Below are 26,675 nucleotides of genomic sequence, written 5' to 3'. Positions count from 1 at the left end.
ATTTAATATCTCGGCCTTATAGTCTTATACTCCTTTGATAGGGGTTCCTTTTTGCTGTATTATTTTGGCTGCTACTCTCTGGCCTTGCCTTTAAACCGACTCGAGGTCAGGGAGGGGACGATTGGTGGTCAGCTGGGGGACAGTTCTCTGGTCTGCAGTTATCTTTAGCCCCTGCCTCTTTGGCTTACATCCCTCCCAGGCACAGAGGCTTGGCCCTGAGCCAGTTGGCCGCAGATTGCCCTGGAAGGGTTGTGAGTGGTCAGACAGGTGACTGAGAGCTGGGACGCCTGAGGCCTGCCCCAACTGAGTCACTGCGCTGTTGTTGTCACTATCCTTGTTGAAGTCCCTGCTCAGTGCCCCAGACCTCTGTGGAAGCAGCGGCAGAGCCCATCCTTCCAAGCTTTCCAGAGAAGCTAGTGGTCTGATGGTGAGGCGAGTGGGCTGGGGGGGGAGCAGAGGGCGGCTGGGGCGGTGGGGAGACCTGGGGCCTGGATCGGTGCCTCTCCTCCCCATGCCGCTGCCTCCTCTTCCTCCTCCTCCATGTCGGGGGCCTGGCGGAGGGAGGATTTCCATCTTCTCTCTGTCCCCTGCCCCTCACACAAGAAGCTCTCCTTCCTCAGCTGCCCCCCTGGCCCTGGGACCCCCCTGCCCAGCGGTGCAGGCCCCAGGGGCCTCTCAGCCTCGCCACAGTGCCCTCCCCACCCCAACAACACAGGCACAGCCCACGATGACCCCCACCTCTGCTCCCCCCTCTTGGGGCTCTCACTCCACCCCACCCCTGGCCTCAGTGACTCCCCCTCCCTCACGCCGATGCCCCCAGGACCCTCCTGGGCTGCGGATAGGCCCTCTGATCCCTGAGCAGGATTATGAACGGCTGGAAGACTGTGACCCTGAGGGGTCCCAAGATTCACCCGTCCACGGGGAAGACCAGCAACCCCTGCTCCATGTGCCTGAAGGGCTCCGAGGTAAGTGTGGGTGCGGGGCTGTGAGGGGAGTGTGTTGGGGAGGGATTGGGGCTCCTGAGGGTGTGAACTGGTCACTCGGCACAGCCAAGTCCCAGCAGTCTCTCTTCTGTACCCAGGTTCCTGGCACCACATCCAAAATCTGGACAGCTTCTTCACCAAGATATCCTTTGTGCTCGGCCTGGCAGCAGTGGCTTGGGGTGGGGGTGAGGGAGGGGGCCGTTCTTGGCAGGGAGGCTCTGAGCATGCTGTTTTGGGGGACTGAGGGAGGGGTTCTCAGGAAAGGGCCGTCACGCTTCTGGTTTATTTCTTGACACACCGCCACGTCTACAGCTATCATCAGAGGAATGGTTTTGCCTGCATTCTGCTGGAGGATGTCTTCCAGTTGGGGTGAGATGCTTGTCCCACCCCTAAGCTCTGCCGTCTTGCTTCCTCAGTAGTGCCTGCTTCTGGTCCACCCAGCACAGCCACTCCCCCCAAACCCCAGCAGCCCAGGGGGGCTCCGCAGGGTGGGGAGGACCCCCCAGGGCTGGCCTGGAGACTGACCACTGTGCTCCTGTCTCCCAGACAATTCGTCTTCATCGTCACCTTCACAACCTTCCTCCTTCGGTGCGTGGATTACAACATCCTCTTTGCCAACCACCTGAACAACCGGACGAGACCTGGGTTGCTCCACAACAAAATAACCTTGGCAGATGCCGTCCTGTCCTCCTCCCAGTGTGCCCAGCGGTGAGTGACAGCTGGTTGGGGAGTGGCTGGGGGAGATGAGCAGGCAAGAACCGCCCCCACTCCGGCTCCTTTTGTCCCTTGGACTGAATCAGCAGTTCTCCAGGTTTTGGGTCTTTAATACCTTTAAAGGTACACCTTTAATACACTTGAACTTGATCAGGAACACCCAAGAGCTTTTGTTTATGAGAATCGTATCTATCTATATTTACCTAATTAGAGCTTAAAGCTGAGAATAACTTTACAATCTAAGCGTATAGAAGCACATATTCCATCGGCTGATGACATGGGGTCACACACATAACCTCTGGAAAGGCCCATTGTACCCTCCCGAGGGAATGAGCGTGAAAACGGCAGAAAACCTCAGTGTTCTGGAAAGTCTGGACCTTGCAGACACCTGTAAGGGCTCATGGACTCCTAGGGCGTATCCTTCAAGAGCCACTGGTATAGCTAGGTCCCCCTCTCTGTGACTTTTCCATCTCTCCCCAAGTCTGGTCTCCCTTTCCATTGGGCCCCCACTTTCCCGCTGCCATCTGTCCCACCCCACACAGGATCCGCTCCAGCCCCCTGCTGGTCTTCTTGCTGATCCTGGCTGCAGCCTTCTGGCTGTTACAGCTGCTTCGCTCGGTCTGCAACCTCTTCAGCTACTGGGACATCCAGGTGTTTTACAGGGAGGCCCTGCACATTCCCCCGGTGAGCTGGGTGGGCGAGGCTGCAGACAAGGTGTGTGTGTGTTGGGGGGTTCTGTTGGGGGCGGGGGATAGGCAGAGACTAGGGGAGGAGCGGGGCCTGGGCAGACAGAAGAACCCAGTGGAAAGCAGGCACGTGCCCAGGCCCTGAGACCACCGCTTAGAAAACATGGTCCTGACCCCAGTGGAATTTTGTTGATTTAGTTAGATTATAGAAGATATTTATAGTCACATGCTTGTGGTTAAAACAGTGGGTATTCAGAGGAAGGGTGGCCATCTGGCTTTACGGGGCAGAAGGAATTTGGGTGAGGCTGTGAAGACTAGGAAATGGGAAGGCATTCCAAGCCCCAGTGCTGGAAGTGGGGCAGCAGTGAGATGGCCCCATCAGCCGGCAGCTGAGTGTCAGGCCCCCTCCGGGGATCGCACACCCCCATCTGGCCTCACTCCCTAATTGCAGTGAGCCCCTGTGGTGACTTGGTCATGCTTGGCCTTTTCTTTCCTCCCCATCTTGGCCATGCTCCTTCTTGCTCTGTTCCCGAGTTCCTGTTTATTAAGACCCAGCTCAAAGGCTACCTTCTGTAGCCAGCTTCCCTCTTCCCCTCAGACATGCAGGACCTTCCACACAGCTCTCCTGCACAGCCAACGGGAGGGGTTTCAGAAAGCCCCCCGGGGCAGAGTGCAGGAAGGATGGAGAGGGCCAGGGGAGCCCACGTCAGGGAAGGCAAGGGTTAGTCCACGGCTCCTCCAGAAGGCTGCTGATCCTTCTCCTCCTCCCTTCTTTCTCCTCCTCCCCTATTCCTTCCAGGGGAAGGGGAGAGCCTGGGATGGAGTGGAGAGGCTGGCATGGAGGGACTTGACTAAGCCGGACTGGGGCAGCTGGGTGAAACTGGGCTAACGTGAGGTTTGCAGATGAGACCCAAGTGAGATCTGACAGCACCCCACCAGACACGGACACAGCCAGTGTCTTAGGCAGGTTATTCTGTTTGCGGGGCGGTATGGGGCTGGGAATGGGGGGGGGACCTCAAAGCATGCTGAGACAAGGAGGTGTCCCGTCCTGTGGTGGCCGGCACCCTAGGAAAGGGGAGAGTTTGCCTTCCCCACAGCCAGTCTGTGCTGTAGGTGAAGAACTTCCGGGCAGAGGGGGAGGGTCCAGACTACCTGCTCTCCGGGAGCTGAGATCAGATATCTGAAGAAGTTAAATGATGAGGTGTCTGTCACTTGACTCATGGCCTCAAGGAGAGGCAGGGGCAGGAGGAACACAGTTCAGAAGAGGATGAAAGGAAGTAAGAAATGTCCTGATTGTTAGCGACAAGGTCAGGGGAGGGCAAGAGAGGGCAGAAAGGGAAAGGTGGCCGGTCTGATGCCTTGAAGGACACCGGCAGAGCAAGGTGGGGAGAGGGCAAATGAGGGCTGTAGCTCCGGTCAAGGGTGAGTGTGGCCATCGCGGTGCCGGGGAATCCAGGTGCCTGGCGCTCAACGATGCCCTCTCCCCAGGAGGAGCTCAGCTCGGTGCCCTGGGCCGAGGTGCAGTCCCGCCTGCTGGCGCTGCAGAAGAGCGGAGGGCTGTGCGTGCAGCCGCGGCCGCTGACCGAGCTCGACGTGCACCACCGGATCCTGCGCTACACCAACTACAAGGTGGCGCTGGCCAACAAGGGCCTGCTGCCCGCCCGCTGCGCGCTGCCCTGGGGCGGCAGTGCCGCCTTCCTCAGCCGCGGCCTGGCGCTCAACGTCGACCTGCTGCTCTTCCGCGGGCCCTTCTCGCTCTTCCGCGGGGGCTGGGAGCTGCCCGACGCCTACAAGCGCAGCGAGCAGCGGGGCGCCCTGGCCGCGCGCTGGCGGCGCACGGTGCTGCTGCTGGCCGCCGTGAACCTGGCGCTGAGCCCGCTGGTGCTGGCCTGGCAGGTGCTGCACGCCTTCTACAGCCACGCCGAGCTGCTGCGGCGCGAGCCGGGGGCGCTGGGGGCGCGCCGCTGGTCCCGCCTGGCCCACCTGCAGCTGCGCCACTTCAACGAGCTGCCGCACGAGCTGCGCGCGCGCCTGGCCCGCGCCTACCGGCCCGCCGCCGCCTTCCTGCGCGCCGCCGCGCCCCCCGCGCCCCTGCTGGCGCTGCTGGCCCGCCAGCTCGTCTTCTTCGCCGGCGCGCTCTTCGCCGCGCTGCTCGTGCTCACCGTCTACGACGAGGACGTGCTGGCCGTGGAGCACGTGCTCACCGCCATGACCGCGCTCGGGGTCACGGCCACCGTGGCCAGGTGCTGGGGAGCTTGTCCGGAGAGGAGCGGGGCCTGCCTCTGACCGGGGACGGGGGTGGGGGCGACTCTCCCGCGAGTCCCTACCCCTCCCGCCGTCGGCGCCGCGCAGCCCTGCCGCGGGTCGGTACGTCCTGACCGCAGGCCCCTTCTCCACCCCCATCCCGCCCTTCAGGTCTTTCATTCCGGAAGAGCAGGGCCGCAGTCGCTCCCCGCAGTTGCTGCTGCAGGCGGCTCTGGCGCACATGCACTACCTCCCGGAGGAGCCCGGCCCCGCGGGCAAGGCCAGCGCTTACCGGCAGATGGCGCGGCTGTTGCAGTACCGAGCGGTGAGGGTCCGGCCCGAAGAGGGGCTGCGGAGACAGCGGTGCAGCCCGCGGGCGCCCTGGAGAGAGCTGGGGACCAACGGGCTCGACTCGAGGGGCTGGCCATCCCGGGAGCCGGGAGGCGTCTGGCTTAGAGGTTTCCGGTCCTCGGCCAGCGGCCCCGGGGATCTCTTGGTCCTGATCGCCAGCGTGGGACCCCTTGGCAACCCCTTCTGAGTCTCATCTTGCTTCCCCAGGTCTCCCTCCTGGAGGAGCTCCTGTCCCCTCTCCTCACTCCGCTGTTTCTGCTCTTCTGGTTCTCCCCTCGTTCTCTGGAGATCATTGACTTTTTTCATCATTTCACTGTGGATGTGGCTGGCGTTGGGGACATCTGTTCCTTTGCCCTCATGGATGTGAAGCGCCACGGGCACCCTCAGGTTAGAGCCCATCCCTGGCTGTGTGGGGTTGTGGGTGGGCAGGGCTGTGCTTGCCTGGCTCAGAGCAGAGCTGGGTTCCATGCCACGCTCATCGTTTGCCACCAGTGACCAGTGAGGAAGCTAGTCACTTCCTCACACCCGAGTGTCTTTATCAGTCAAACAAGGACAGTGGCTGTAGCTAAGGCACGGGGCTGCGAGGATTACGGGAGAGGGTGTGTGCAGAAGCTGACAGAGCTCTCAGCACACTGTAACTCCAGTACGTGGGAAGCAAGACTGCCGAGAGGGGGAGGTATGAGCTGGGTGTAGGCTGGGCTGGAAGAAGACAGTCAGGCCAGCCCTGGGGTCCAGTGCACACAGGCTGGGAAGACCCTAAGCCCACGCCCTCCACTCGCGCTGGCTCTGGACCCAGGTCCTGCTTTGCTGCTGTGTTCTTGGGTGATCTTGAGCAAGTCCCCATTGTAGCGTCTGGTCTTTGACCTGGGAAGCGGCTGGTGTTTCCTGTACCGCCTACCCCACAAGGCTTCCACCGAAGCTATCAAAGCAGTGTCCACAGCATCTGAATGACTGGCTGATTTTGTTCTCAGTGGCTCTCGGCTGGCCAGACAGAGGCCTCCCTGTCTCAGCGCGCAGAAGATGGAAAGACTGAGCTCTCCTTGATGCGGTTCTCCCTGGCCCACCCACAATGGCGCCCCCCAGGGCACAGCTCCAAGTTCCTGGGGCACCTTCGGGGCAGGGTACAACAAGATGCGGCAGCGTGGGGCGCCACCTCCGTTCGCAGCCCCCCCACGCCTGGGGTGCTCAGCGACTCTTCCTCACCTCTGGTGAGTTGCAGCCTGGCCGGCGCTTCTGTCCTGACCACCGCCGGGCCCTCCGGTCCATCTCACTTTCTGTGTTAACCCGCTCCCTGGTCTAGCTTGCTCTCAGGCCTTTCCTAGGCCTCCTCCCTCCGCTTCTGTCCTCTCTTCTGATGCCCTCTTCTCTTGCTCCCAGCCCGAGGCCTTCCTGGCCAACCTCTTGGGGCAGCCCCTCCTGCCCCCACGGGACCTGAGCCCCACAGCCCCCTGCCCAGCTGCAGCCACAGCCAGCCTCTTGGCCTCCATTTCCCGCCTTGCCCAGGACCCGAGGTTAGAGCAGGGAGGTGGGAGAGGCACAGCAGCAGCGGGGTGGGGGGTGGGGGTGGGGAGAGCTTGTCCTCCAGGAGGAGTCTGCAGGGACCCTGGGAAGGGGAGATCAAGTTGGACTCTTATTGAGAGGTGCAGAGGGGAGGGGCATGTCTTTGGTGTACTGTGTCCTCTTTTCCAGCTGTGTGTCCCCAGGAGGCACTGGGGGCCAGAAGCTGGCCCAGCTTCCAGAACTTGCTTCTGCTGAAATGAGTCTTCATGCCATCTACCTGCACCAGGTGAGCCGAGGGGTGCCAGAAAGAGAAATGTGGGGAGAAAGCAGCTGAATGAAATGGAGATGGGTGTGTGTGTGGGGGGGTAGAGTGTAAGGAAATACTTGGTAGGAGCTGAAAGAGGAGATCTGAAAAGCCTCTGCCCCTAGTCCAGGGGTTGGGTTTCCCGCTGTGGGGCACGAGAGAGCCTGTCGTTCCTCTTCCTTCCATATAGCTCCATCAGCAGCAGCAGCAGGAACTGTGGGGTGAGGCTTCAGCCTCTTCCCTGTCCAGGCCCTGGTCCAGCCCCTCCCAGACACTCTCACCTGACGAGGAGAAGCCATCCTGGTCAAGTGATGGTGAGGTGGTCAGGGTGTGCAGGGGTCAGACCCTGGGGGGACAGTGGGCATCACCACACCAGCCAGCTGATGGCTTTTCTCGCCAGGCTCTAGTCCTGCCTCCAGCCCCAGACAGCAGTGGAGAACCCAGAGGACCCAGAATCTGCTCCCTGGAAGGTTTCAGGAGACCACGGACACCCAGAAGGAGCCTGGTCAGGCCCCTAGCACTGACTGAGAGGGCTCCTCGGGGTCAGTGTTGTCTAATAGAGTGAGAGGGTAGGGTGGGTGGGAGCTGGGGAATGAACAAAAAATTGGGTGGAGCCACACTTGGAGGGATGGGGGCAGTGGTGGGAATTCAGGGTGATGGGGATGGTCGTCTTTCCAACCTAAACCGCTGAAATGCTTGCCAAGAGCCTTCTCCTCCCCCAGGTTCCCTGGCTTATCCAGCTGTAGGAGATCAGACAAGATGGAGTGGAAGGACATGACGCCGAGCCTTCTTTAGAGAGACCCCCCGCCGCCCCAGACCGGAGGCCTAAGGAGGCTTTAGTTGGGCAGGAGTTGGGGGAGGTTAGTGATGAGCTCATTCCAGAGAGCAGAGAAAGGGTAGGAGAGGAGATGCCAAAAGATCTGGAAAGAAGTCTCAGAGATGATCCCCACCTGGAGGGGCTGAGGGGACACCACCCCAGCTAGCTGTTCTTGACCATCTGGCCGGGAAGCAATTGCCAGGTATCCTTAGGGTGGAGGACAGGGCCAAGGTAGAGGCCTAGCTAAATGTAAGGGAAACAAAGAGAGACGGGACCTGATGGCAGTGTGCTCTCCAAGCCAGCCTGGCCTTCAGGGTCCCGCGGGACTTGTGGAGGAGAGCTGTGGGGAATTGTGAGTGGAAAGAGTACGGAGGGCTGATGTTTTTGGAGTTCAGCACTGATGTGATGTCAGAGGAAGTAGGTGTGTCTCCTCTTCCTGCTTGAAACCAGCAGTAAAGGTTGCTCAGGGCTGTGTCGCACATCTTTGTGACCTTAGTCTCTGGCATTCCCACTCCTGGCAGCTGAGGGCTGTACCTGCTTCTCAGTCAAGAGTAAAGAAGCAACACCGTGCTCTCTCTGATTGGCTGGAAACCATATTTCTAGAGCGCTGGGTCAGAGTGGAGTATGTAGGCTAGGACCGCCTTCCAAAGAATTACCACGACCTCGATCTGCACAAATTAAAAGACCAAGCTTGTCGTTCTGTAGTTTTAATCGACGGGGCTGGGTTAGGCATCTCAGAAGCTCTCATAACATCTGGTCCCGTCTCTTATGCTGAATCTTCAATAATAAATATTTGAATCATTTAGAGATTAGGTTTCAAGATAAGGTACTCCTGAGAGAGATAAAGGGAATCTAAAACTCACCTAAGGAACACAAAAGGGGTGACAGTTGGCCCTGGGAGGGAGCCTCCGGACCTGGGGCAAGTAAACAGATCTAGAGAGGGACATTTTGCTCATTCCCGGGAATAAGCGACTTAGGGCAGACTCCGGGCACCTCGGGAGGGGAAAGGTGGCTGGTCTGGTAACGCCGCCAGGAGAGCGGCAGAGCCGGGGTGGACTGACGGCTCCTCTTCCGGAACTGGGATGGAAAACGAGGGCTCTCAGGGGCTGGGGGTGTCTGGCCCGGGCGGGTCGAACGCCCAGGGCACTGCGCCCCGCAGATGTCGCTCCTGCAAGGAAAAGCTCTGGGTGCGTATGCGGCTTGTCACCTCCTGGGTGCGCAGTGTGAGCCCGAAAATGTCCTCGTGATAGCGTTGCTGATCCTGCGGGGGAAGAGGGCCAGAGCAGAGGTGGGATCCAAGTAGGAGCGGGCCCCGCCCCGGGCATGACCCCGCCCCGGCATGGCCCCGCCTCCCGCACCCGCAGCACGCCGATGACGTCGCCGGCCTCGTCCAGCTCCATGGCGCCCTCCGTCGCTAGGATGCGCTGCACCGTCTGCAGAACGCTGGTTGCCATGGTGACGTCGCCGCACACAAACATGTGGCCCCGCTCGAGGCACAGCACGCGGTGCACCTCAGCAGACAGCTCCGTCCGCAGGATGTCCTGCACGTAGGTCTGAGGGGAGCCGGGGTTAGGGGCGCGCTCGGGGGGGCTTCGGCGGGTGGGGGTCCGGCCCGGGTGCGAACAGTTTTTACGCGGGCCAGGCGGCGCCTAAGTGCGGGGCGCGGGGTCGGGTCTGGAGAGGTGGAGCCAAGCCAGGGGCGGGGCTAGGGCGAAGGTGAGGGAGCCCTAGAGGCACGCGGGAGGGGCCGCGTGGGGGCGGGTGCCTGAGTCCGCGGGCGGGGCAGGAGCCGAGGGGCGGGGCGGAGGGTGCGTCCTAGAGGGGGCGGGGCCGGGCTTGCGCACGCCCCGCCCCCCTCCCCGGAGCGCCCCTCCGCCCTCCCCGGGTGCCTAGTCTCAGGTTCCTCCCGCTCCCTCAGAGTGTCTGTCGCACCTTAGGGCTGTCGGGCTCCCGGGAGAAGGCGGTGAGGACGCGCCCAAAAACTCCGCGCTGCTGGGCATCCTGCACCTCGTCGCGGTAAAGGTGGTCGAGCTGGGAGCATCGGCAGCCGAACACCAAAGTCATGGGGGCGGGCTGCAGGCCTGCGAGCGGCACGGCGGCTTGGGAGCGTCCTCTCCCGCCGCAGCCCTAGCGACACCTCCCGCTGGCTGGCCTCGCCCAGGCGGACAGCCCGTGCCTTTCGAATAGCAACTACCGCTCACGGCCGTCTAGCCTCCAGGAGAGTGCAGGATGCTCTCAGAGACCCTGTCTGACTCTGGTTTGCAGAGAGGAGGCTCACAGAAGAGCAGCGTACAGGAGGTGGTGGCTCTTTGGGTGGAATGACCAGTGGTAGCATTGCACTAGAACGTGGGGCTTCTGACTTGGAATTCCAAGTCCTCGGCACCGTCTAACACAGAAGTTCGGTGACTCCATCTAGCCCTTTCCCTCACGTCCTCACCTTACACATCATCTGCCTTCCTTTCAGTCACAGCCCCCTTTTTTTTTTTTCGATTTTCCAGCTGCCTTAAGCCCCTGTGTCCAGCCTGAACATCCTGTAGCTTCGTGAGTCTTGGACACACGTAGCTGAACTCTGGCACAGTCCCAAGTACATTCTGGGCATTTCTGCCTTCTGAGTCCCAGCCCCATCCTCTGCAGATTTTCAGTTCCCTCGTCCCTTTGTCCTTAACCCAGTCCCCACACCTACTTTGTGTCTGGCTCCAGGAAGCCAGACTAACAAGGCACTGCCCTCCCCTTGGTCTAATAAGCTTCTTTTCACCTCTGTGGCCCATTGCTTGCCCTCTTTCCTACCTGGCTTTTGTCATCTAGTCCCTGTCCCTTTCCCCCTAGGTTGTGTGACTCCCTCCTGCCTTCCATTCATTCCCTGGCCCCCAGTCTCACCTTTGCTGTCAATGTCATGCAGCCGCTCCTGCCAGAATCCCCGGAAGGGGGCAATACCTGTGCCAGGGCCCACTAGGATGCAGGGCAAGGTGGGGTCAGGCGGCAGCCGGAAGGAGGGAGCCCTAGTGGAGGGACACTGTGTCAGGCCCCTGTGCTTTCCCACCTCCCACATTCTTACCAACGTGGACTGCGGGGAGAGAGGAGAACTCAACATTCGTTGGCAAATGGTTGTCAAATGCTCATGACACATTCTAGCTCAGAGTGGGCATGGTGTGTTTATGCAAAGAACTCTACTGCAGGCAGAAACTCCATGGACATGTGTTTCCGGAGGCTGGGTCCAAGGGAATATGATTTAATTTGAACTGAAGAATGTTCTGATATCTCAGTTGGACATGTACAACATACGGGAAGGGAAGGACAGCTTTTGGTTCATAAGGCATTCAATGAGTGTTTATTTTAAATTCTAGCCTTGATGTTGGTATTTGGTTTGTTCAGTGGATTGGTACAGTTTGGGATATAGTAACTCGAACCCTCCTGAACGGGTTCGAGTTACTGGACATAACTGGTGTCTGTCCGGGGAATTCTTTTAAGTCCCTGCTGCTCCCCCTGCCCGCCCTGAGGCTTTGGGTCCTGGCCGCTGGATGAGGCAAGGCTTTTGAACCCAGCACCAGGGAAGGGTATCCTGCAGTCTTTTACTTTCTTTGAGTCCCCAGTGATGCTATGGTAACTTTACTCGTTCTCCTTGGACTAAGTGGGGACCTGACCTTGAATAGGGGCACAGTTCCCAAGTGTCACGCCTCCCAGTATCGGACCGACCTGAAGGATGTAGTGAGGGACATAGTTTACCTAAAAGCAGCAGGGCCCGCAGGTCGACTCCCAGCCCTGTCTCTGGGAGCGGAAGCTTTGGGACAGGGCCCTAAGTCCAAATTAGCGAAACACCCAAAGCTTAGTTGAAGTTCCCCGTCCTCGTATGTGTTAGTTGGGTCCTCCCTGCTCCCCATCATACCCCTCACCAGAGCTCTCGCCCTCACCCTGTGCTGCCACCTGCCGATTCCACCATCTGTCCCTGGCCATCCAGGTGACACTTTGTCCACCCCTGCTGGGACAGACACTTTCTTTTCCATGCCCCTTCCACCTTCATCCCCGAAGCCCTCACTTACCCCCTGATGAAGCAGGGTACGGGATCCCCGGCCTTCAGCTGGCTCAGCCACGTGGAGCAGACTCCATAATGAAGGGGGCCCAGTCCGTCTGGGGGTTGCGGAGGAGAGGGTGCCAATGAGGGGCCTGTCCTGGGCTCACCGTCTGGCCCTGGCCCCTGGCCCTCCATCACCTCACCCTGTGTCCTGTATGCTAGCACAGCTACTGTGAGGTGGATCTCTCCTGGGTGGGCACTGGGTGCCGAGCTGACTGAGTAGTACCGGGGCTGGAGCAGGGGCAGCTGGGTGAGGAGCAGCGGCGCGGGCAGGGCCACCGATGGGAACTGCTCCAGCACCTCCAGCAGCGTGGGGCAGCGGAACCACTTCCACTCCTCGTACCGCCGCGGGTCCTGGCGGGAGCAGGGTGCAAGGGGTTCAGACCCTCCCGACCCCGCCTGCTGACCTCCCTTCTTGACTCGTCCTGAGCTGAGCCTCCTGGGGTCTCTCCCTTCTCAGCTCAGGGTGACAAACATTTCTTGAGCACCGAGAATTCAGAGATGAATTCTGAGACCCAGCGCTGGGCCTTAAAGCCCGGGGTGTGCCAGCCAGATAGACCCCCTGCCCCACTTGGCTCATCCGGCCTCCCGAGCCCCGGCCGCCCACTGGGGCCGCCCGCACCTGGCTGAGGCTCTCAAGCTCCTGCTGTTCGCTGGATTCTTCAGCCAGGGTGCTGAGCAGTCGAAGGAGTTGAGGACTGGGCGGGGAAGTGATGTCCAGGAAGAAGGTGAGAGCCTGGCGCAGTGTGCATGGGGGCAGCCGGGGGTCCCGAACCCAGCCAGGGGGCGGGCCACCTGGGGGGTGTGATGTACAGGGGAGATCTGAGGAAGGGGCCAGCCAGAACTACAGAGTCTGAGTTGGTCATTGCTGGGGGGTATCCCAGGACCGACCATGCCTTGTATTTGATCGGAGACCTTGCCCTTGAATGGTGGTGGTGGTGGGCCTGTCTGGGAAGCCCCTGTGTGTGTGTGTGTGTGTGTGTGTGTGTGTGTTTGTTTGGGGGCCCCTGACTGGTTTGGGTTGGTCTGGGTTCTTATTCTAACACCAGGCATCCACGTGCCAGGAGGTAGACCTGAGGCCAGCTACAGAGCAGGCTAGGCTGTCAGGAGAAGATCTTGGGGGGAGCCCAGAGAGAGGCGGCAGCCTTTTGTGGGGGACGGGGCGGGTACTGAAAAAGGAGCCACGCTCTGTGGACCCTCTAGCCACAAGGTCAGCCCCACGGGAGGGAGCACAGCCGGCTCTGAGCACAGGCATTAACGGCTGTGAGGGGAGGTGGTGGTCCTCTACCAGGTCCTCCACCCTGAGGCCAGGGGGACAGAGCAGGCTGTCACTCATGCCCCTGACTGCTCTGCCTTACCAGGGCTGCCCTTCTCCAACTGCTCCACAGCCACAGGCTCGCTGGGTGGAGGAGGATCCTCAACGCGGCTCAGCAGCGCCTCCACGAGGCCGGGCCGGTTGGGCGGGCAGATGCCTATGTGATCCCCGGGCTGGTACTGTAGCGCCTCCTGGCCTCCCGTGTCTAGGCGCACCAGGATGGTGGCCCGGCTGCGGGTGAGGGGTTGGGGCATTTAGAAGCGGGCAGGGAGGGCATCTGGGGAGCATGCTGGGACAGAGGGAAGGAGAGGCCAGGACAGGGGTGGTGGCGGGGAAGTGGTCCTCCTCACGTGGACTTGCTGCTTTGCAGGTTTTCCACTGAGAGGACCGTAGCCTGGAACATCTTTCTCCTGTGCACGTGGATCAGGCCTGGCGGGAGACTGGGACTGAGCCAGGAGCCCAGCCAGGCCCCTGACAGTGGGTCCTGGGACCCTGGGTGCCCAGAAGGACCAGCAGGGGTCAGGAGGCCGGCTAGAGCCTTACCTGGCAGCAGCTGGAGGCCCTCGGCCTGGGTGCTCAGCCGGTACCGCTGGCGCTTCCAGCTCCGTTTGGGGCTGAATATGTCCCGGGCAGCGGCCTTGGCATCCTCTCCCACGCAGAAAGTCTCACAGGACGCCTGAGGGGCCAGGGAGTGAGGGCTGAGGGCCTCCAGCCCCCCGGGGAGGGCCGGAGCAGTGAGGGGCTCAGGAGGCTGAGGCAGGAGGTTGAGCTGGGCTGTGGGGTCCCCAGTGGCCCCCTTCTCTTCCTGGGACGGTGGGAGTATGTGTGTGGGGTGCCCAGGAGCGGGAGGCGCCCTTCCGAGGCCCCTCCTGTGGCCGAGCCTGGCAGTGTCTGTTCGTCGTCCCATTTCATGGCTTGGCCACTGCACTAGCTCTCCCTTTGCACATTTTCACTTGTGTCACACCCACTGGTTCCTTAATCTGGTGTTACTCTCAGGGAGTGCGGTGCTTGGCCCACGGTAGCGCTCGGAGCTGTGTTCAAATTCTGCCTCCTCTACTCACCTTCCATGTGCCTCCCTGGCCCCTCTTTCCACCTCGCTAGGTCCCGGGGAGGATGAAATGAGATGCTTTATGTAAAAACCCCCGGAGTGGGACACCAGATTTGGATGACTGTGGGAGGGGTCTCAGGCTGCTCTGTCCTTCTTGCTTTGCTCACTAGGGCTAGAGGGCCGCGGGTCAGGACCCCCGGGAGGGTGCAGATCCTATCCGTCTCCGTTCAGGTAGGAGTCCTGCAGACTCGGCTGGCTGCTTGGGCCGGGCTTGAAACCCAGGGCTCACCCGTGATTGGTTGCTCCTTCTCCCAATCCTGCTAATCTTTCTTTTGTGTGTGTAAGGTCTTCTATCTCTTCCTTCCTTCTTCGGCCCCCTCCCTTCCTTCCTACCCTCTAGTTCGTTCAGCGTCTTCCTGCTTCTAGTTGGATGTTTCTCTCATTGACCCTGCATCTCTAAAGCCATATCCCTAAAACTTCACCTTTTTCTTCTTTCCTCGCTTCCAGTCGCTTCCTTTTATCTTGTTTTCCTTCTTACTCTCCTTCTCCCAGTCTGAGCCTATGTATTTCTTCAGCTTCATTTTCTCCTCCCTAGCAAACCCTCCACCTGCTCCAGCTTCCTCCCCCACCCCCAGCTGGCCTCCTTGCACGCCCCCACTGGGCCCCATCAAGCCAGACCCGCTCAGTTCAAGCCTGGGAACCCTGGATGGGCCAGCAGTGCCCTGAGGCGGCATCGGGACAGGGAAAAGGGGTCTGTTCACCTCCAGACATAATCCCCAGACCAGGCAGAGCCACCTCTGGGGGAAGCCCAGCTCTGGGACCCACCCCTCCTTGCACTCCCCTGAGCTAGGACACCAACTGTCCAGGCACCATCGCAAGCCTGTCTGGCCTCTGAGTTCCTGTAGGTTCTCTGCTGGCCTCAGCTGCAGCCCTCACCTCTGTCCAGCCTTCTTTTGGGCCTTCCCCTCTCCCTCCAACCTGTCTGCCTTACAGGCTGTCCCCCTAGACTCCCACTCAGGGACCCCGTCTGTGCCTGGATGCAGCCCTGCCTGCTCTCCTCCGCCCGGGCCAGGGCGCCTCCCGTGTTGTTAGAGCCGCGTCATCCCTGCTGCAGACGGAGCCAGAAGGGCTGGCTGCACAGGGGCGAAATGAGGACAGATTTTGGAAGGAACAGGATGGGAGCAGAGGACCAGAATCAGGGCAGCCGCAAGGCTTCCAGCCTCACTATTACATGTCTCAGGGAGGGCTGGGGGTGGGAGTGAGCCAGAATCACGGTGGGAGGGGAAGCCTGGGTCACACGTTTGAACAGGTCCAGGGGCTCACCTGGAAGGCGGCCTGGGCCCAGCCACGGAAGGCCTCCTCCTGGCCGCACAGCTCATCTCCCTGGCCCAGCTGCAGTAGCCGCTCCCCGCCCAGCTCTTCCAGCCGTGTGTCCACCGCACGAGCAAAGGCGCAGAAGTGGGGGTATGCCCGGGAGCCCAGCCCGAACACACAGAACCTGGGGTTCAGGGAGCCGTCACTGGAGCCCACGCCTGTCCCCGCCCCATGTATGCCCATGCAGCTTGCCCTCCTTCCCGTGCCTCCCCACACTGCAGCTCCCACACCTGAGGGTCCCCAGGGCCCCTGCGCTGTCTGTGTTACTGGACTCCTTTCTCTTCCGCCTCCAAGAGGACACCAGCGGGTCTGAGCAGGAGACGCTATTGAAGCGGATTTTGTAACTCCTAGCAAGAGAAGACAAAGACAGGGCTGTCACAGAGAACTGGGAGCCTGGCACAGGTCCAGACACAGTGCGGGGTCTCTGGGGTCTCTATATCTGGGATAGGAAAGACCCTGCCCTTGAACTTGGCTTTGTTGCCCAGGGACCTCTGTGCCTTCAGGCCCCACATTGCCTCCCTTCCCCTCTCTGAAGGGGACTGCAGGACTGATTAGCCCTCAGGGTCCTGGGGACTATGAGTGGCGAGGTCACAAGGAAGGAGGGCATCCTGAGGTGTAACGGGGGTCCCGGCCTCCTCACATCTGTCCTCCAGCTTGTTGGAGGCGTGGAGAGAGAACATTTCAGGCCTCCTTTCCTCAGTGTCTCCAGATGCCTCACTGCCCTCTCTCCCACCTCCCCCCAGGCTCCCAGCGGCACTCACTTGTGCTGTTCTGGCCGAGGAGAGCTGTTGTAGGGGCCCGACATCTCCATCAGGGCTGCCGCAAAACTCTGGGGAGGGGAAGTGTTGGTATCACAGTTAGTTTTTTTTTTAATTTCAAAGCACACAGAACTTTAAAACGGCAGTCGGCTGATCCTTATTGCTTGTAAATTCTGATTTTATTTTGTTTTGAAAATTTTAAAACCGGTATTGGCTTTTTGAAAACATGATAGCACCCTAAAGGAATAAAAGAGAAAAATCAACCCTTACCTTTCCTCCAGTCCTCACCCCAAGGCATGTGCCCTGTGGACAGGTGTTTAACTTCCCAGATATGTCTGGTTATACTTCTATATCGATCTGCATTTATAGTTTTTCCAAAAAGTAAAAATGGGGCCACACCATACTTACCTGCTCTTTCCTCAGTAACCAATCATGGACCTCCTTCCAGGTCAACACACCAAGACTGACCTTCTTTTGAATGGCTGCCAGGTGTCCCCACATTTGCAGGGAGCACATGTGGGAGACTTCCGTCTGACTCAGGATATCTGGGCGGTGTGTGATCACTGATCAAACCCTTGTCTATATACATGCCCGCCTCCTCTTTTGTGTGTTTCGGGAGGGTAGTCCTCGCAAGGGGTGTTTCTGATTCAGAATTAAAGGCAGGGGGTGCCTGGGCGGCTCAGTGGGTTAGACCTTTGCCTTTGGCTCAGGTCATGATCTCAGGGTCCTAGGATCGAGCCCCACATCGGGCTCTCTGCTCAGCAGGAAGTCTGCTTTCCCCACCCTCTCTGCCTGCCTCTCTGCCTACTTGTGATCTCTGTCTGTCAAATAAATAAATAAAATCTTAAAAAAAAAAAAAAAAAAAAAAGAATTAAAGGCAGGATGAGGCGAGTGGTCAGACTGCCCACAGCAAGAGGAGTGCTCTCTGCTCCCTCCTGCCAACACTAGATGTGGCCAGTCCTTAATGTTTCAGCCAGCTCGACAGGTGGACGTCAGCCCTCTGTCTCCCTGCATCTCCTCCGTTGCTAGTCGGTAGCACCAGCCTCTTCTAGGAGGCTGAGCCCTGTCCTGTGCTGCCGCGAAGATAGCTAAGAGCTACGCGGAACAGCTTTGCCCAGCAAAACCCCACATGGGGCAAGCCCGGCACACCCCAGCAACGGCTGCAGGTGCATTTGGGTGGTGGGGCTTTAAGGTCACCGTGATTAGTGTGTACTACCTTTATTTTAATTTTTTTCTTAATTTATTTTTTTGAACCTTTTGTTGAAGTGTAATACGTTCAGAAAAGCACATGTATCATAAACGTACAGCTTTCTAGATTTTTCACAAATGGAACCTGCCTGTGTCATCAGCATCCTCTCAGGAAATGTTGCTAGAACCCTAGAATTCAGCTTCAGACCCCTCCCAGTTCCCCATCCCACCCTGGGGACCACCCTCTCCCAATTAAAACACCATGGATTCCTTTTGCCCGTTTCTGAACTTAATACAGAGCGAACCCCACAGTCCAATTCTGTTGTGCTTGGCTGCTTTCCCTCTCCCTTCTGTTTTCAGATTCATCTCTGTCCTGTGGTTGTGATCCATTCACCCTCACTGCTGCACAGAATTTGAATAGACCACAATGTGTTTGTTGGGTCTGCTGTGGACAGTCATTGGAATTGTTTCCAGTCTGGGGCTGTTATGAACCACGCTGCTGTAAACATTCTTGTTAGTGACTTTGGTGAATATACCCCATTTTCTGTGGGCCACATTCCTAGGTTTGCTCCATTTAAAAAAAAATGAGGTGAAATTTACAGACACTGAAATGCACAGAACTTAGAGGTGCAGTTCAATCCCTGTGGCTGTCTGGCAGTTTTTTGTTTTTTTGTTTTTGTCTTTTTTGAAGTTAAAGATACATCTACCCGATGACCGAGCAATTCCACTCCTAGGTATTTATTCAAGAGAAATGAAAACATAAGCCCACAAAAGCCTTGCCTAAGAATGTTCATAACAGCTTTATTCATAATAGCCCAACCCTGGAAATGGCCCAAGTGTCCATCAGCAGGAGAACGGAGAAACACACGGCATGTTCACACAGTGAACGCGGCTTGCCGCTCGGCAGTAAAAAGGAGCAAGGCACCGAATTGCTCACCGTGAGATGAGCCTCAGGCGCGGGCCGAGTCTCTCCGTGTGCTCCCCTTTCTGTGACATCCCAGAGCGGGCGAAACTGACCTGGCTGGCGGAAGGCATGGACTGGGAAGGGGCTGGCTGGGGGCACTGACAAGGGGACGTCCAAGGGCACGGACAAGGACGCCTGGGGAGTGGACGTGTTCTCTGTCTTCCTAGGGTGGTGGGTCACGTGGGTGTAAATACCACGTTTATACTAACAAAGTGACGGATTCTATTATTTACAAGGCAGATGAGAACGAGAGCTGAAAGGGGCCAAACCATGGTGGAGGGGGGAGGCTTGCCTCGGGCCTCTGCTTTGGGCGGCTGGAGACGGGTACTTAGTGCTCCAGAGACGTTTATCACCCGGGAAGCTGCAACAGCCAAGGGCACGAGCAGTGATTGTCTCCGCGGTGGCCCGGGGCAGAGAAGCTGGGAAGATAATGGCTGATACTCGTGTTCCCGGCTCTAGTTTGTTTCTTTAAAGATTTGTGCAGAAAGTGAAGTTGCCTAATCTGCTGACGTCTGAGCAGTGCTCTGTTCTTTTGTTGAGGAAAGAGGAGAAGGGAAAGCTGAAATTGAGTAGTAACTGGGGTATCGCTGTTTTTCTAACTCGTCAGTGCTTGAGAGCAGTCTGACCTCGCCGGCCAGCCAAGTGCCTTCCACATATTAAATACTTGCATGGATAATGGAAATGACCCGGGGACACACTGAAGCAGGTGTGTGTTGGGGTGGGGCTGGAGTCGGGCTCATGCAGGCTCTCAGGTCCCAGTGGAATGTCTATACTCACACTCTGGGGGACTCTCAAGGCATCTCCACTCTCCATGGTGGAAGTAGGGTTCCTGCCCAGCCACCCCATTTTGAATCTCCCCTCATTTCCAGTGGCCTCTTTCCTGCTAGGCCTTACCTCTCCATTCTCTGGGGGGTCACCATTCCCAAATGTACTGGTCACCACCAACACCAGGGTCTCATGCTCAAGGGACACCACATCGTACTCATCCATGCACAGGACCTGTGGACGAGGAGAAGACCGATGTCCCAGGGACTTGGCATCTGCTGTCCTGGCAGGGCACAGTTCAGACCCTGACTCAGTCCTGGACTCAATGCCTGAATCCATCTGGATCCTGGGCTTCCTCCTGGGCTCTGACTTGTGACCCTCTTCTGTCCTCCAGGGCACATCTGAAGATATGGATGGGCCCCTTCCCTGATCCCCACTCCTCTGGGCTTAGCCCTACCCGGGGGTCGAAAGCCTTCCGGAAGAGTCTCCCCAGCTGCTGTGCGTAGCTCTGGGCCCGGCCGGTCTCGGAGCCATACAGGATGGTCGCCTTCACTCGCTTTGCCATCACAGTGCCCATGAGTGAGGCTGAGATCTTCACCGCACTGCGGGGAGGCAGGGTCAGGGTGGTGCCAGGCACACTGAGCCAGGGCTGCCTCAGGTGCATGGCCAAGCAAGGTCTTGGGGCCATGAGTAGTGGCTGTGTGGGGGTGGGGGCCTTCCCACTGCTACAGCTGGTCCCCTGGGTGTGGGGGAGGGGTGGCGCTCCTAGGGCACCTACTTGGCCACTTCCTTAAAGGTCTTCTTCCTGGTGATGCCGGTACCCTTGGATCCACTCCTCTTCCATGGGTCTGGCTGCAGGGGAGCAATGGGGGGAGTGGAGGAAGAGATAAGTAAAACATTTGGAGGCCCCTGGGGGCTGCTTTGTTAGAGCTGGCCAAGTGGGCGAGAGCCAGCGGGGTGGGCACCTGATAGCGGAAGGCAGGGGACAGGACGTAGTTGACCATCTCCTGATGGAAGACAGGGGTGAGGCTGCCAGAGATGGGGGGCACGATCCAGGCCCAGTCGGCAGGGCAGCCCCCCCTAGCCTTCTGCTCGTTCTCCAGGTGCTTCATGAAGGAGGCGGTGGCAGCGTGGTGGTCCACAATGGTCACTTTGGCCAGCTGGGGTTGGGGAGACAGGGGCTTAGACGGCACCCTGGGTCCCCCCACGTCTAACACAGGCTGTGTCCCCCCACCATGCCGTCATCCCAGGCTGCAGCCCACGTGATATGCCTAAAACTCAGCGGCTGCTCCGATCTCCCATGTCTGTCTGTCCAGCCCCTGGACCAGAACATCCTAAACACTGGCCTGGTTCTCAGCTGGTGTGAGTTTGTTCAAATGACAATGCTCAACGGGCCTTCAGTCCTGCCACTGGGGTTTCCAGAATCCAGGGGTCCCACACATCACAATACCCACCCTGCCCCGGGGCCTGCATTACAAGCATGCCCCACGCAACAGGGCTCCGAGCACACACTACCCCCATACTTTGGCACCTGGAAGTCTAGGCACCGTGTCCCCGGAAGTGTGGGCCCGGGGTGCCCCCGGACCATGGTACTCCTTCCAGCTACCTCCAGCTCCTGCCTCCCCACCCCCAACCCCGGTCTCTAAGTGCCTCCCTCTCTCCCTGCTGCAGCCCCTCCCCTCCTGGCCAGTCTGGGCCTGTATACCTGGTAACTGTGCAGCACGGCCAAGTTGATTTCCACCGCTGCCTTGTCTTTCCACAGGGATGAGGTTGTCCTGGTGTCCAAGTCCATGCAGACCGCCACATCCTGGAGGCGGGGGCGCATGGCATTGGTAGGGACAGGGTTGGGGGGAGTGGACGGAGTGTCTGGAACTCACGAGTAGAAGGAGTGCGGGTGGGTAGGGGGCCATCGAGAGAGGCCTGACTGCTTAGTTTGGAGCCAGCTCAGGCTCTTGCCTGCCAGGCACCCCTGAGCAGAGACGGACTCTGGGCCCGTTACTTCTCGGCCCTGGATCTTAACTTCTAGTCTCTAAAATGACATTGTTTTGTAAGATCGGCCTTGAGAATCTGAGGAAAGCTCTAGAGTTATAGATCCCAGAAAAATAACAGTGTGTTTGTACCAATGCACGTACACCCCTTTGCCCCTGATTTGCGGTTCCGGAGCGCTCCAAAATTCTAGTGTGGGAGGCAGCCTGGACCCCGCTCAGGTTCTCCCAGTGGCTGACAGTACGGGGACCTATCTGGGAGTCAAAGGCTCCAGCCCAGAGCGGGACGCCTCCCCTTCCCGGCCCGCGCGTCCTCACCTCCAGGATGTTATATCGGTGAGGGTCACACAGGTTCCGCGCGCCAATCTCCGTGCTCATGTACCAGCCGCTGAAAGGGGCCGCGGGGAACTCCAGGCCCCCGATCTCCAGCAGCATGTTACTCACCGCTGGGAGGGCGTACCAGCGCAGGCCCAGGGCCGCAAACCACTCCAGCCTGAGGGGTTTGGTGGGGGATCAGGCTGCCTGCGGGGCCTGGCCGGCCTGACCACACCCAGGCCGCCCGTCCTCCATCCCCCTCCTGCTCACGTGGGGTGCTCCAGGGGCACCTCGAGGACCAGCTCGGGGGGCAGAGCAAAGAGCTCTGGGGGCTCATCCGGGGCCTGGAGCAGGAGTGGCAGCACGTCAAAGCGGCCGTTTCCTGGGGTCCAGCCATGCTGGATGCAGAGCTGCAGGGAGCAGGGCCAGAGTTGGGTCTGAGAGCCCCACCTCCTGCCCTCCTCCGGAACCCCCTTCATTGGCATCTCCCTCCTTCATCTCTGGGAACCCCCTCCCTGCTCCACTGGCTGCTCTCTGGCTGGAGCCCCGCGCCTCTGCCAGAGCCCTCATTGGCCGGCCTCCCCCTGCTCCGCCTCTCTGTGCCCACCTCGGTGATCTCCACGTTGGCTGGGTCCCCCCGCACTGAGCCATCCTGCTGCCTGTAGCCCGCGTAGCGCACCAGCTGGCTGTTCCAGATTCGGAAGTCTCCCCGGCCTGGGGCGCGCTGGGGGAACACTGTGATGGCTGAGCTGACACACGGGAATGACAGCTGTCAGAGCCCGACCTTCACGGCCGCCAAGGGAGGGGTGGCATCTGGCCCAGTGTAGGGTGCACTCACCGGAGGTTGCCCCGGTTGGTGGCATACTTGATGTGGTTGCAGATGTAGGTGAACATCTCCTGGGCTGAGCTGCAGTCCCGGGCATCAAACACCTGAGCCAGCCGGGGCGGGGGAGATGGGGAGGGGAGAAGGATGGGGCTTCTGAGTCTCAGGTCTAGGAGTAGGTAAGGAGGCAGGGGAGGGAGGAGCTAACTAGTCTGCAGCCTCCAAAGGCTGCCGGGGCCACTTGTCATGGTTCTTTCTCCTCCGGGAAGCCTCCCTGACCATCTGCACCCATAATGACCCACTCTTTCCTGCCCTGCACCCCACACACCCAATGTAGCCTGGTCTGCTGCTTCTCTCCTGGCTGGGACCTCTCCCCACTCCTGCAGAAGCTGCCTCAGTACCCGATACGGAAGAGAGACCTCGTCTCTGCCAAACTGATGGTTGGGGAAGGGCACCAAGTGACAGGGAGGCCACCTGGGGGTGTGGGTGGTGAGTCCCCCATTACCCACGAGCTCAAGCAGAGGAGGTGACCCCAGTCAGTCAGCAGACTCTCCTCGAGCTGCTGATGGGAACGGTGCTTGGCCGCGTGAGGGGCTGTCTGGGGAGTCTGCCCGTCCTGATGTTCTGAGGTTGGGAGAAGCCCCCTTGAGTGGGGCCACCAGCAGGAGGCTGGGAGGTCCCTTACCTACTTGTGTTAGTGACAGAAGCAAGGGGTTGGCAGTGGCTGGCCTGGCGCCAAGGGAGGGATGTAGCCGTGAGTGGGATCCAGTATGGAAGCTCTGATGGGTTCAAGGTTGAGCTAGAGCTTTGAACAACTTCAAGGGGATGCAAGGGTCAGACAGGGTCGTTCTCTTATGGGAGACTCCTTTGGGATTTCCTGAGCATGTGGCTTTATTCCAAATTCTTTGATGGCCAGTTACCGCTAAGGAGGCCAAGGGCATGGAGTGAGTTCCCCTGTGGTCAGCTTGCTTCTCCTGGTTCTTAGGCCGGTGCAGTGGTGGGAATTCGAAGGAGGGCGGGAGGCCTAGGTGCTGGAGGACTGGGCTGGACAAGTGAGACCCACAGGGAAGAAGCAGCGAGGGGCCCTTCCAGAAGAATGTTTCTGTTGCTCAGACAATACCCGCCCCCGGATTACTGCCCAGCCTTCCTCACTGCCTCAGTGTGTTTGGCTGTTTCTCTCCACAGCCAGCCACAGCATCGCTAGGGGGCTTAACAACCAGGCATTAGCTAGTGGACTGAGGGCTCCTGAGGGGTACTGATCTCTAGTAGAATGGGCGTGGATCTCCCCACTGCTTGGGACTCCCCAGGGAAGCCTCAGGAGTTGCCCTTAGTGCTCCTTTCCTTTTTTCTCTTCCCCAGTCCCTATCCTAGGTGCTTGCTGGCCAGCCCCACCTGCAGCTTCCCCCACTGGATCCGGCCCACGCAGCGGGGTGCGTTGCGCCAGGCCTGCTTGGCCCCGAACACCAGCTCACTCTCCCGGAGCTGGTAGGTGCCCGTGGCTGCCACCTCGGCTTCCACCTCCTGAAGCCTCTGCTCATGGGCCTGGGAGCCGCTCCTGTTGCCAAGAGAGGAGCAGAAGAAGGTCACATGGAGGGGAGAGCTTCGCCAAGCTCTGTGTGGCTGCTGGTGGGGAGCTGGTGGGTGCTGGTGTCGGGGTGGGGGATGGCAATGGGTCCTGGGGAAGGTGAACTTCCTCTGAGAGCTAGGCACAGGGCCCCAGGTCAGTGGACAAGGGTGTTCTGAGGGCGTCCAGGCGTGGCCTCACCTCTTTTTTTTTTTTTTTTTAAGAGTTTATTTATTTATTTGACAGAGAGAGATCACAAGTAGGCAGAGAGGCAGGCAGAGAGAGAGAGGAGGAAGCAGGCTCCCCGCTGAGCAGAGAGCCCGATGCGGGACTCGATCCCAGGACCCTGAGATCATGACCTGAGCTGAAGGCAGCGGCTTAACCCACTGAGCCACCCAGGCGCCCGTGGCCTCACCTCTTGATGGAGCTGTAGTACTGGTTGATGAAGTCCCTGGCCTGACTCAGCAGCTGCTCCGTGGGTTGGGGGTCCTGAGATGGCCGGCTCTGCAGTTTCCTTGGGAACACCAGCGAGCCCAGGCAGCGTCGGGGGGTGCAGGGCCCATCCTGGGTTAGGGTGGAGGGCAGAGGCAGAGAGAGCAGGGAGCACGGAGGGAGGTCGGGAGCAGGTCAGGGTGCAGAGGCAGGGTGGGGGCCCAGAGAGGAGGTGGGTCTGGGCAGGTGTGGGTTTGGAGCTGGGTCTGGGACTGGAGATTGGGGTGAGGTAGGGCTGGGCTGTGGCAGGACTTGGGACAAGGGCTGGAGGCTAGGAGTAATCAGGGTCCCCTGTGTGTCCCTTAGTTCCTCTGGCTCTTCCCAGGGTCTCTTTGAATTCAGGCGGGGGACTGGCCTTAGCCGACCGAGAAATGGGATTTGGGGGGCTCCCGGGCTTACCTGCTGTGACTGGGCACTCAGGGTATCGTAGGTGATGCTCCCCACCTCCCAGTTCTTCACTCGAGGGAACTTGGGCCCGTCCGGGGGCCGGGTGAGTGGGGGGCTGCTGGGACCAGGGGAGGGGTCACGGGAGAGGAGTGTGTTTCCTTCTGGATGTGCCCCCAGAGGCTCCTCTGGCCACATCAATCACCCTAGGGATTTATTGCTAGGCTGCCTCCTGCTTCCTTACGTGTCCTCCATCAGCGCTCACCGCCACGTTGGGGGTAGACAATATTGGTGCCCTCATTTACAGACGAGGGGCCCAAGGTCAGAAAAGGTAGGAAGCTTGCCAGAGACCCCATGGGCACAACTGGTCCTTCAAAACCCGGGCCTGCCTGTCCCTGGTGTCGCCAGAGCCCGAGCTGCCCAGGGCAGCAGCGGCGAGCTCCTGAGCTCCGGACCTAAGGAGGGGTCCTCATCCCTGTTCAGGGCCCACCTCTCCTCTGCTGGACACGGGGTGTCCCAGCCCTCGGAGTTGTGACAAACCCTACCGTGAGGGGAATGGAGCCCGTGGCCGCACTGAGGGAAGCCCCCGCAGGGATTCCTCAGCCCAGATTTCCCTCCCTACTCGTACAGCTCCGGACGGTAAGCATCGTGTGAAGGGAAGCCTCAGGACCTTATCACTTCCTCCCAGAGGCTGAGGCCTGCTGTGGGGAGGAAGGGAGGGCCTCGGGCCTCGGGTGCGCCTGTGCAAAGCCTTCCCCGCGGAGCTGCCTCCAGCCCCCCGCCTCCCTGCCCGGCTGGGCACCCCACCTGGCCTCCGGCTGCCCTCCCTCTCTTTTGAGGGTTGAGGATGCCAGGTAAGTTTGGGGCTTGCTGGGCACCAGGAGGTGGGGCCTGTTTGTCTTTTTAGCCTCCCACCCCAAGGGCCTGAGTCTCCTGGGTCAGCTTTCTCCCCGTTCTGGGAGCGGGTCTTCTCACCCTCCTGTGACTATCCTCCCCAGCCCCTTTTTTTCTGTTAGATAATCGTCAGTGTTTGTTGAAGGCTCGCCGTGAGCTAGAAGCTTACAACAGTCCCATGGAGTATCACTGCCATGTCCTTACTGTATATACACGAAGGCTCAGAGAGGTTAAGCGACTTGTTGAAAGTCCAACAGCTCTTGGCCACAGAGCGGCATTCAGACCCGTTCAACTGACTCCCTTTACCTCCTGCTTTCACCTGCTGCCTGCTGGCCCTGATCCTGGTCTCTTACTGAGCCTCCTTGCTTGTCCTGTTCTGTCGGTACTGGTAGCCCTCTTGTGTGGGTGACCCAGCCCTCTTGGCTGGGCTACCGGCTCCAGCCCTTCCCAGCCCGGGGCTCTGGGGCTGGACACCCTCCCTCCTGCCCTCTGCTTCTAGCCACCAGGTCCTTTACCTGCGGTCTGGTGCGGGTGGGGGCGCGGGCGCGGGTGCCCTGCTGGGCTCAGAGGAGGTGGGGGAGGCCGGACCCTGCTTGCCGCACAGCCCCAGGCCCAGGCCCAGCCCCAGGCCACAGGGGGGCCCGGGCTCCTGGCCCACACTCTTCAAGTTGCCCATGTTCAGCCTTGCCTCAGCTCTGGCCCTCCCAGCAGAGCCCAGGCCTTTTCCTTAGGAAGGGGAGGGGGCAGTGGGAGGGGGCTCTCCGCTCTCCGCTGCTGGCCCTTGCCCCGCCCCTGCCCCACACACAATGGGACAGGAACAAGGCAGGCTGGGAGGCTCTAACGCCTCGGCTCTCTGCCCACCCAGAGGGTGGGGGGCCGGACGCCTGGGTTCCGCTCAGAGGACTGGGACTGATAAGTGGGAAGCCAGGTGTTCTTGGAGCCTTGGGGCTGGGGTGCAGGAGCAGGGGTGTATTTGAGGGGGTGCGGGTGAGGATGGGGGTAGGGGTGGAGTTGGCAGGGTGGACAATCAGAGGGTCAGAGAGGTCCTCTTGTGTCGTCTGGCCAGAGCAGAGGACTTTCACCTTGCCCTTGCTGGCCTTGCTCTGAGCGGTTGGGCGGGGGGTGAGCCCCGGGTCAG

The 26,675-nt window shown here is 59.7% G+C and overlaps 2 protein-coding genes across 2 annotated transcripts; one reads left to right on the top strand and one right to left on the bottom strand.

Annotated features, from left to right (window-relative positions):
* Nucleotides 1-324: 324 nt before the first annotated feature.
* Nucleotides 325-8,282, top strand: ATG9B (autophagy related 9B). Its single transcript, XM_044246844.1, has 14 exons — nt 325-965; nt 1,082-1,125; nt 1,288-1,352; nt 1,530-1,691; nt 2,240-2,381; nt 3,872-4,626; nt 4,799-4,952; nt 5,186-5,365; nt 5,950-6,186; nt 6,356-6,489; nt 6,668-6,764; nt 6,973-7,096; nt 7,183-7,351; nt 7,505-8,282. The coding sequence occupies exons 1-13, from the start codon at nt 425-427 to the stop codon at nt 7,308-7,310; spliced, it is 2,763 nt and encodes a 920-aa protein (XP_044102779.1). The 5' UTR covers nt 325-424; the 3' UTR covers nt 7,311-7,351; nt 7,505-8,282.
* A 103-nt stretch (nt 8,283-8,385) lies between these two features.
* Nucleotides 8,386-24,944, bottom strand: NOS3 (nitric oxide synthase 3). Its single transcript, XM_044246842.1, has 25 exons — nt 24,659-24,944; nt 24,183-24,331; nt 23,596-23,758; nt 22,219-22,310; nt 21,988-22,129; nt 21,651-21,790; nt 21,384-21,558; nt 20,786-20,887; nt 20,046-20,240; nt 19,859-19,932; nt 19,538-19,682; nt 19,210-19,314; nt 16,167-16,234; nt 15,636-15,752; nt 15,355-15,529; nt 13,527-13,659; nt 13,334-13,412; nt 13,027-13,214; nt 12,291-12,463; nt 11,812-12,022; nt 11,637-11,724; nt 10,477-10,598; nt 9,532-9,680; nt 8,958-9,152; nt 8,386-8,860 (listed from the first exon to the last, which is right to left on the bottom strand). The coding sequence occupies exons 1-25, from the start codon at nt 24,839-24,841 to the stop codon at nt 8,699-8,701; spliced, it is 3,525 nt and encodes a 1,174-aa protein (XP_044102777.1). The 5' UTR covers nt 24,842-24,944; the 3' UTR covers nt 8,386-8,698.
* Between the last annotated feature and the right edge of the window lie 1,731 nt (nt 24,945-26,675).

This window comes from Neovison vison, chromosome 4 (assembly GCF_020171115.1).
Source record: "Neovison vison isolate M4711 chromosome 4, ASM_NN_V1, whole genome shotgun sequence".
Taxonomy (NCBI): domain Eukaryota; kingdom Metazoa; phylum Chordata; class Mammalia; order Carnivora; family Mustelidae; genus Neogale; species Neogale vison.
This window is presented reverse-complemented; position numbering and strand designations above follow the sequence as displayed.

What these genes read in the sequence shown, in the direction of transcription:
- ATG9B (XM_044246844.1), top strand. Translation starts at nt 425, where the DNA reads ATGGTGAGGCGAGTGGGCTGGGGGGGGAGCAGAGGGCGGCTGGGGCGG. An exon ending in TGGACAGCTTCTTCACCAAG is followed by an intron (nt 1,126 to 1,287) that starts ATATCCTTTGTG and finishes ACACACCGCCAC; the next exon opens with GTCTACAGCTATCATCAGAG. An exon ending in AGGCCCTGCACATTCCCCCG is followed by an intron (nt 2,382 to 3,871) that starts GTGAGCTGGGTG and finishes CCCTCTCCCCAG; the next exon opens with GAGGAGCTCAGCTCGGTGCC.
- NOS3 (XM_044246842.1), bottom strand. Translation starts at nt 24,841, where the DNA reads ATGTGGCCAGAGGAGCCTCTGGGGGCACATCCAGAAGGAAACACACTC. An exon ending in CCGTGCTGCACAGTTACCAG is followed by an intron (nt 20,241 to 20,785) that starts GTATACAGGCCC and finishes CCCCAACCCCAG; the next exon opens with CTGGCCAAAGTGACCATTGT. An exon ending in CCTCGGCCAGAACAGCACAA is followed by an intron (nt 15,753 to 16,166) that starts GTGAGTGCCGCT and finishes TTCTCTTGCTAG; the next exon opens with GAGTTACAAAATCCGCTTCA.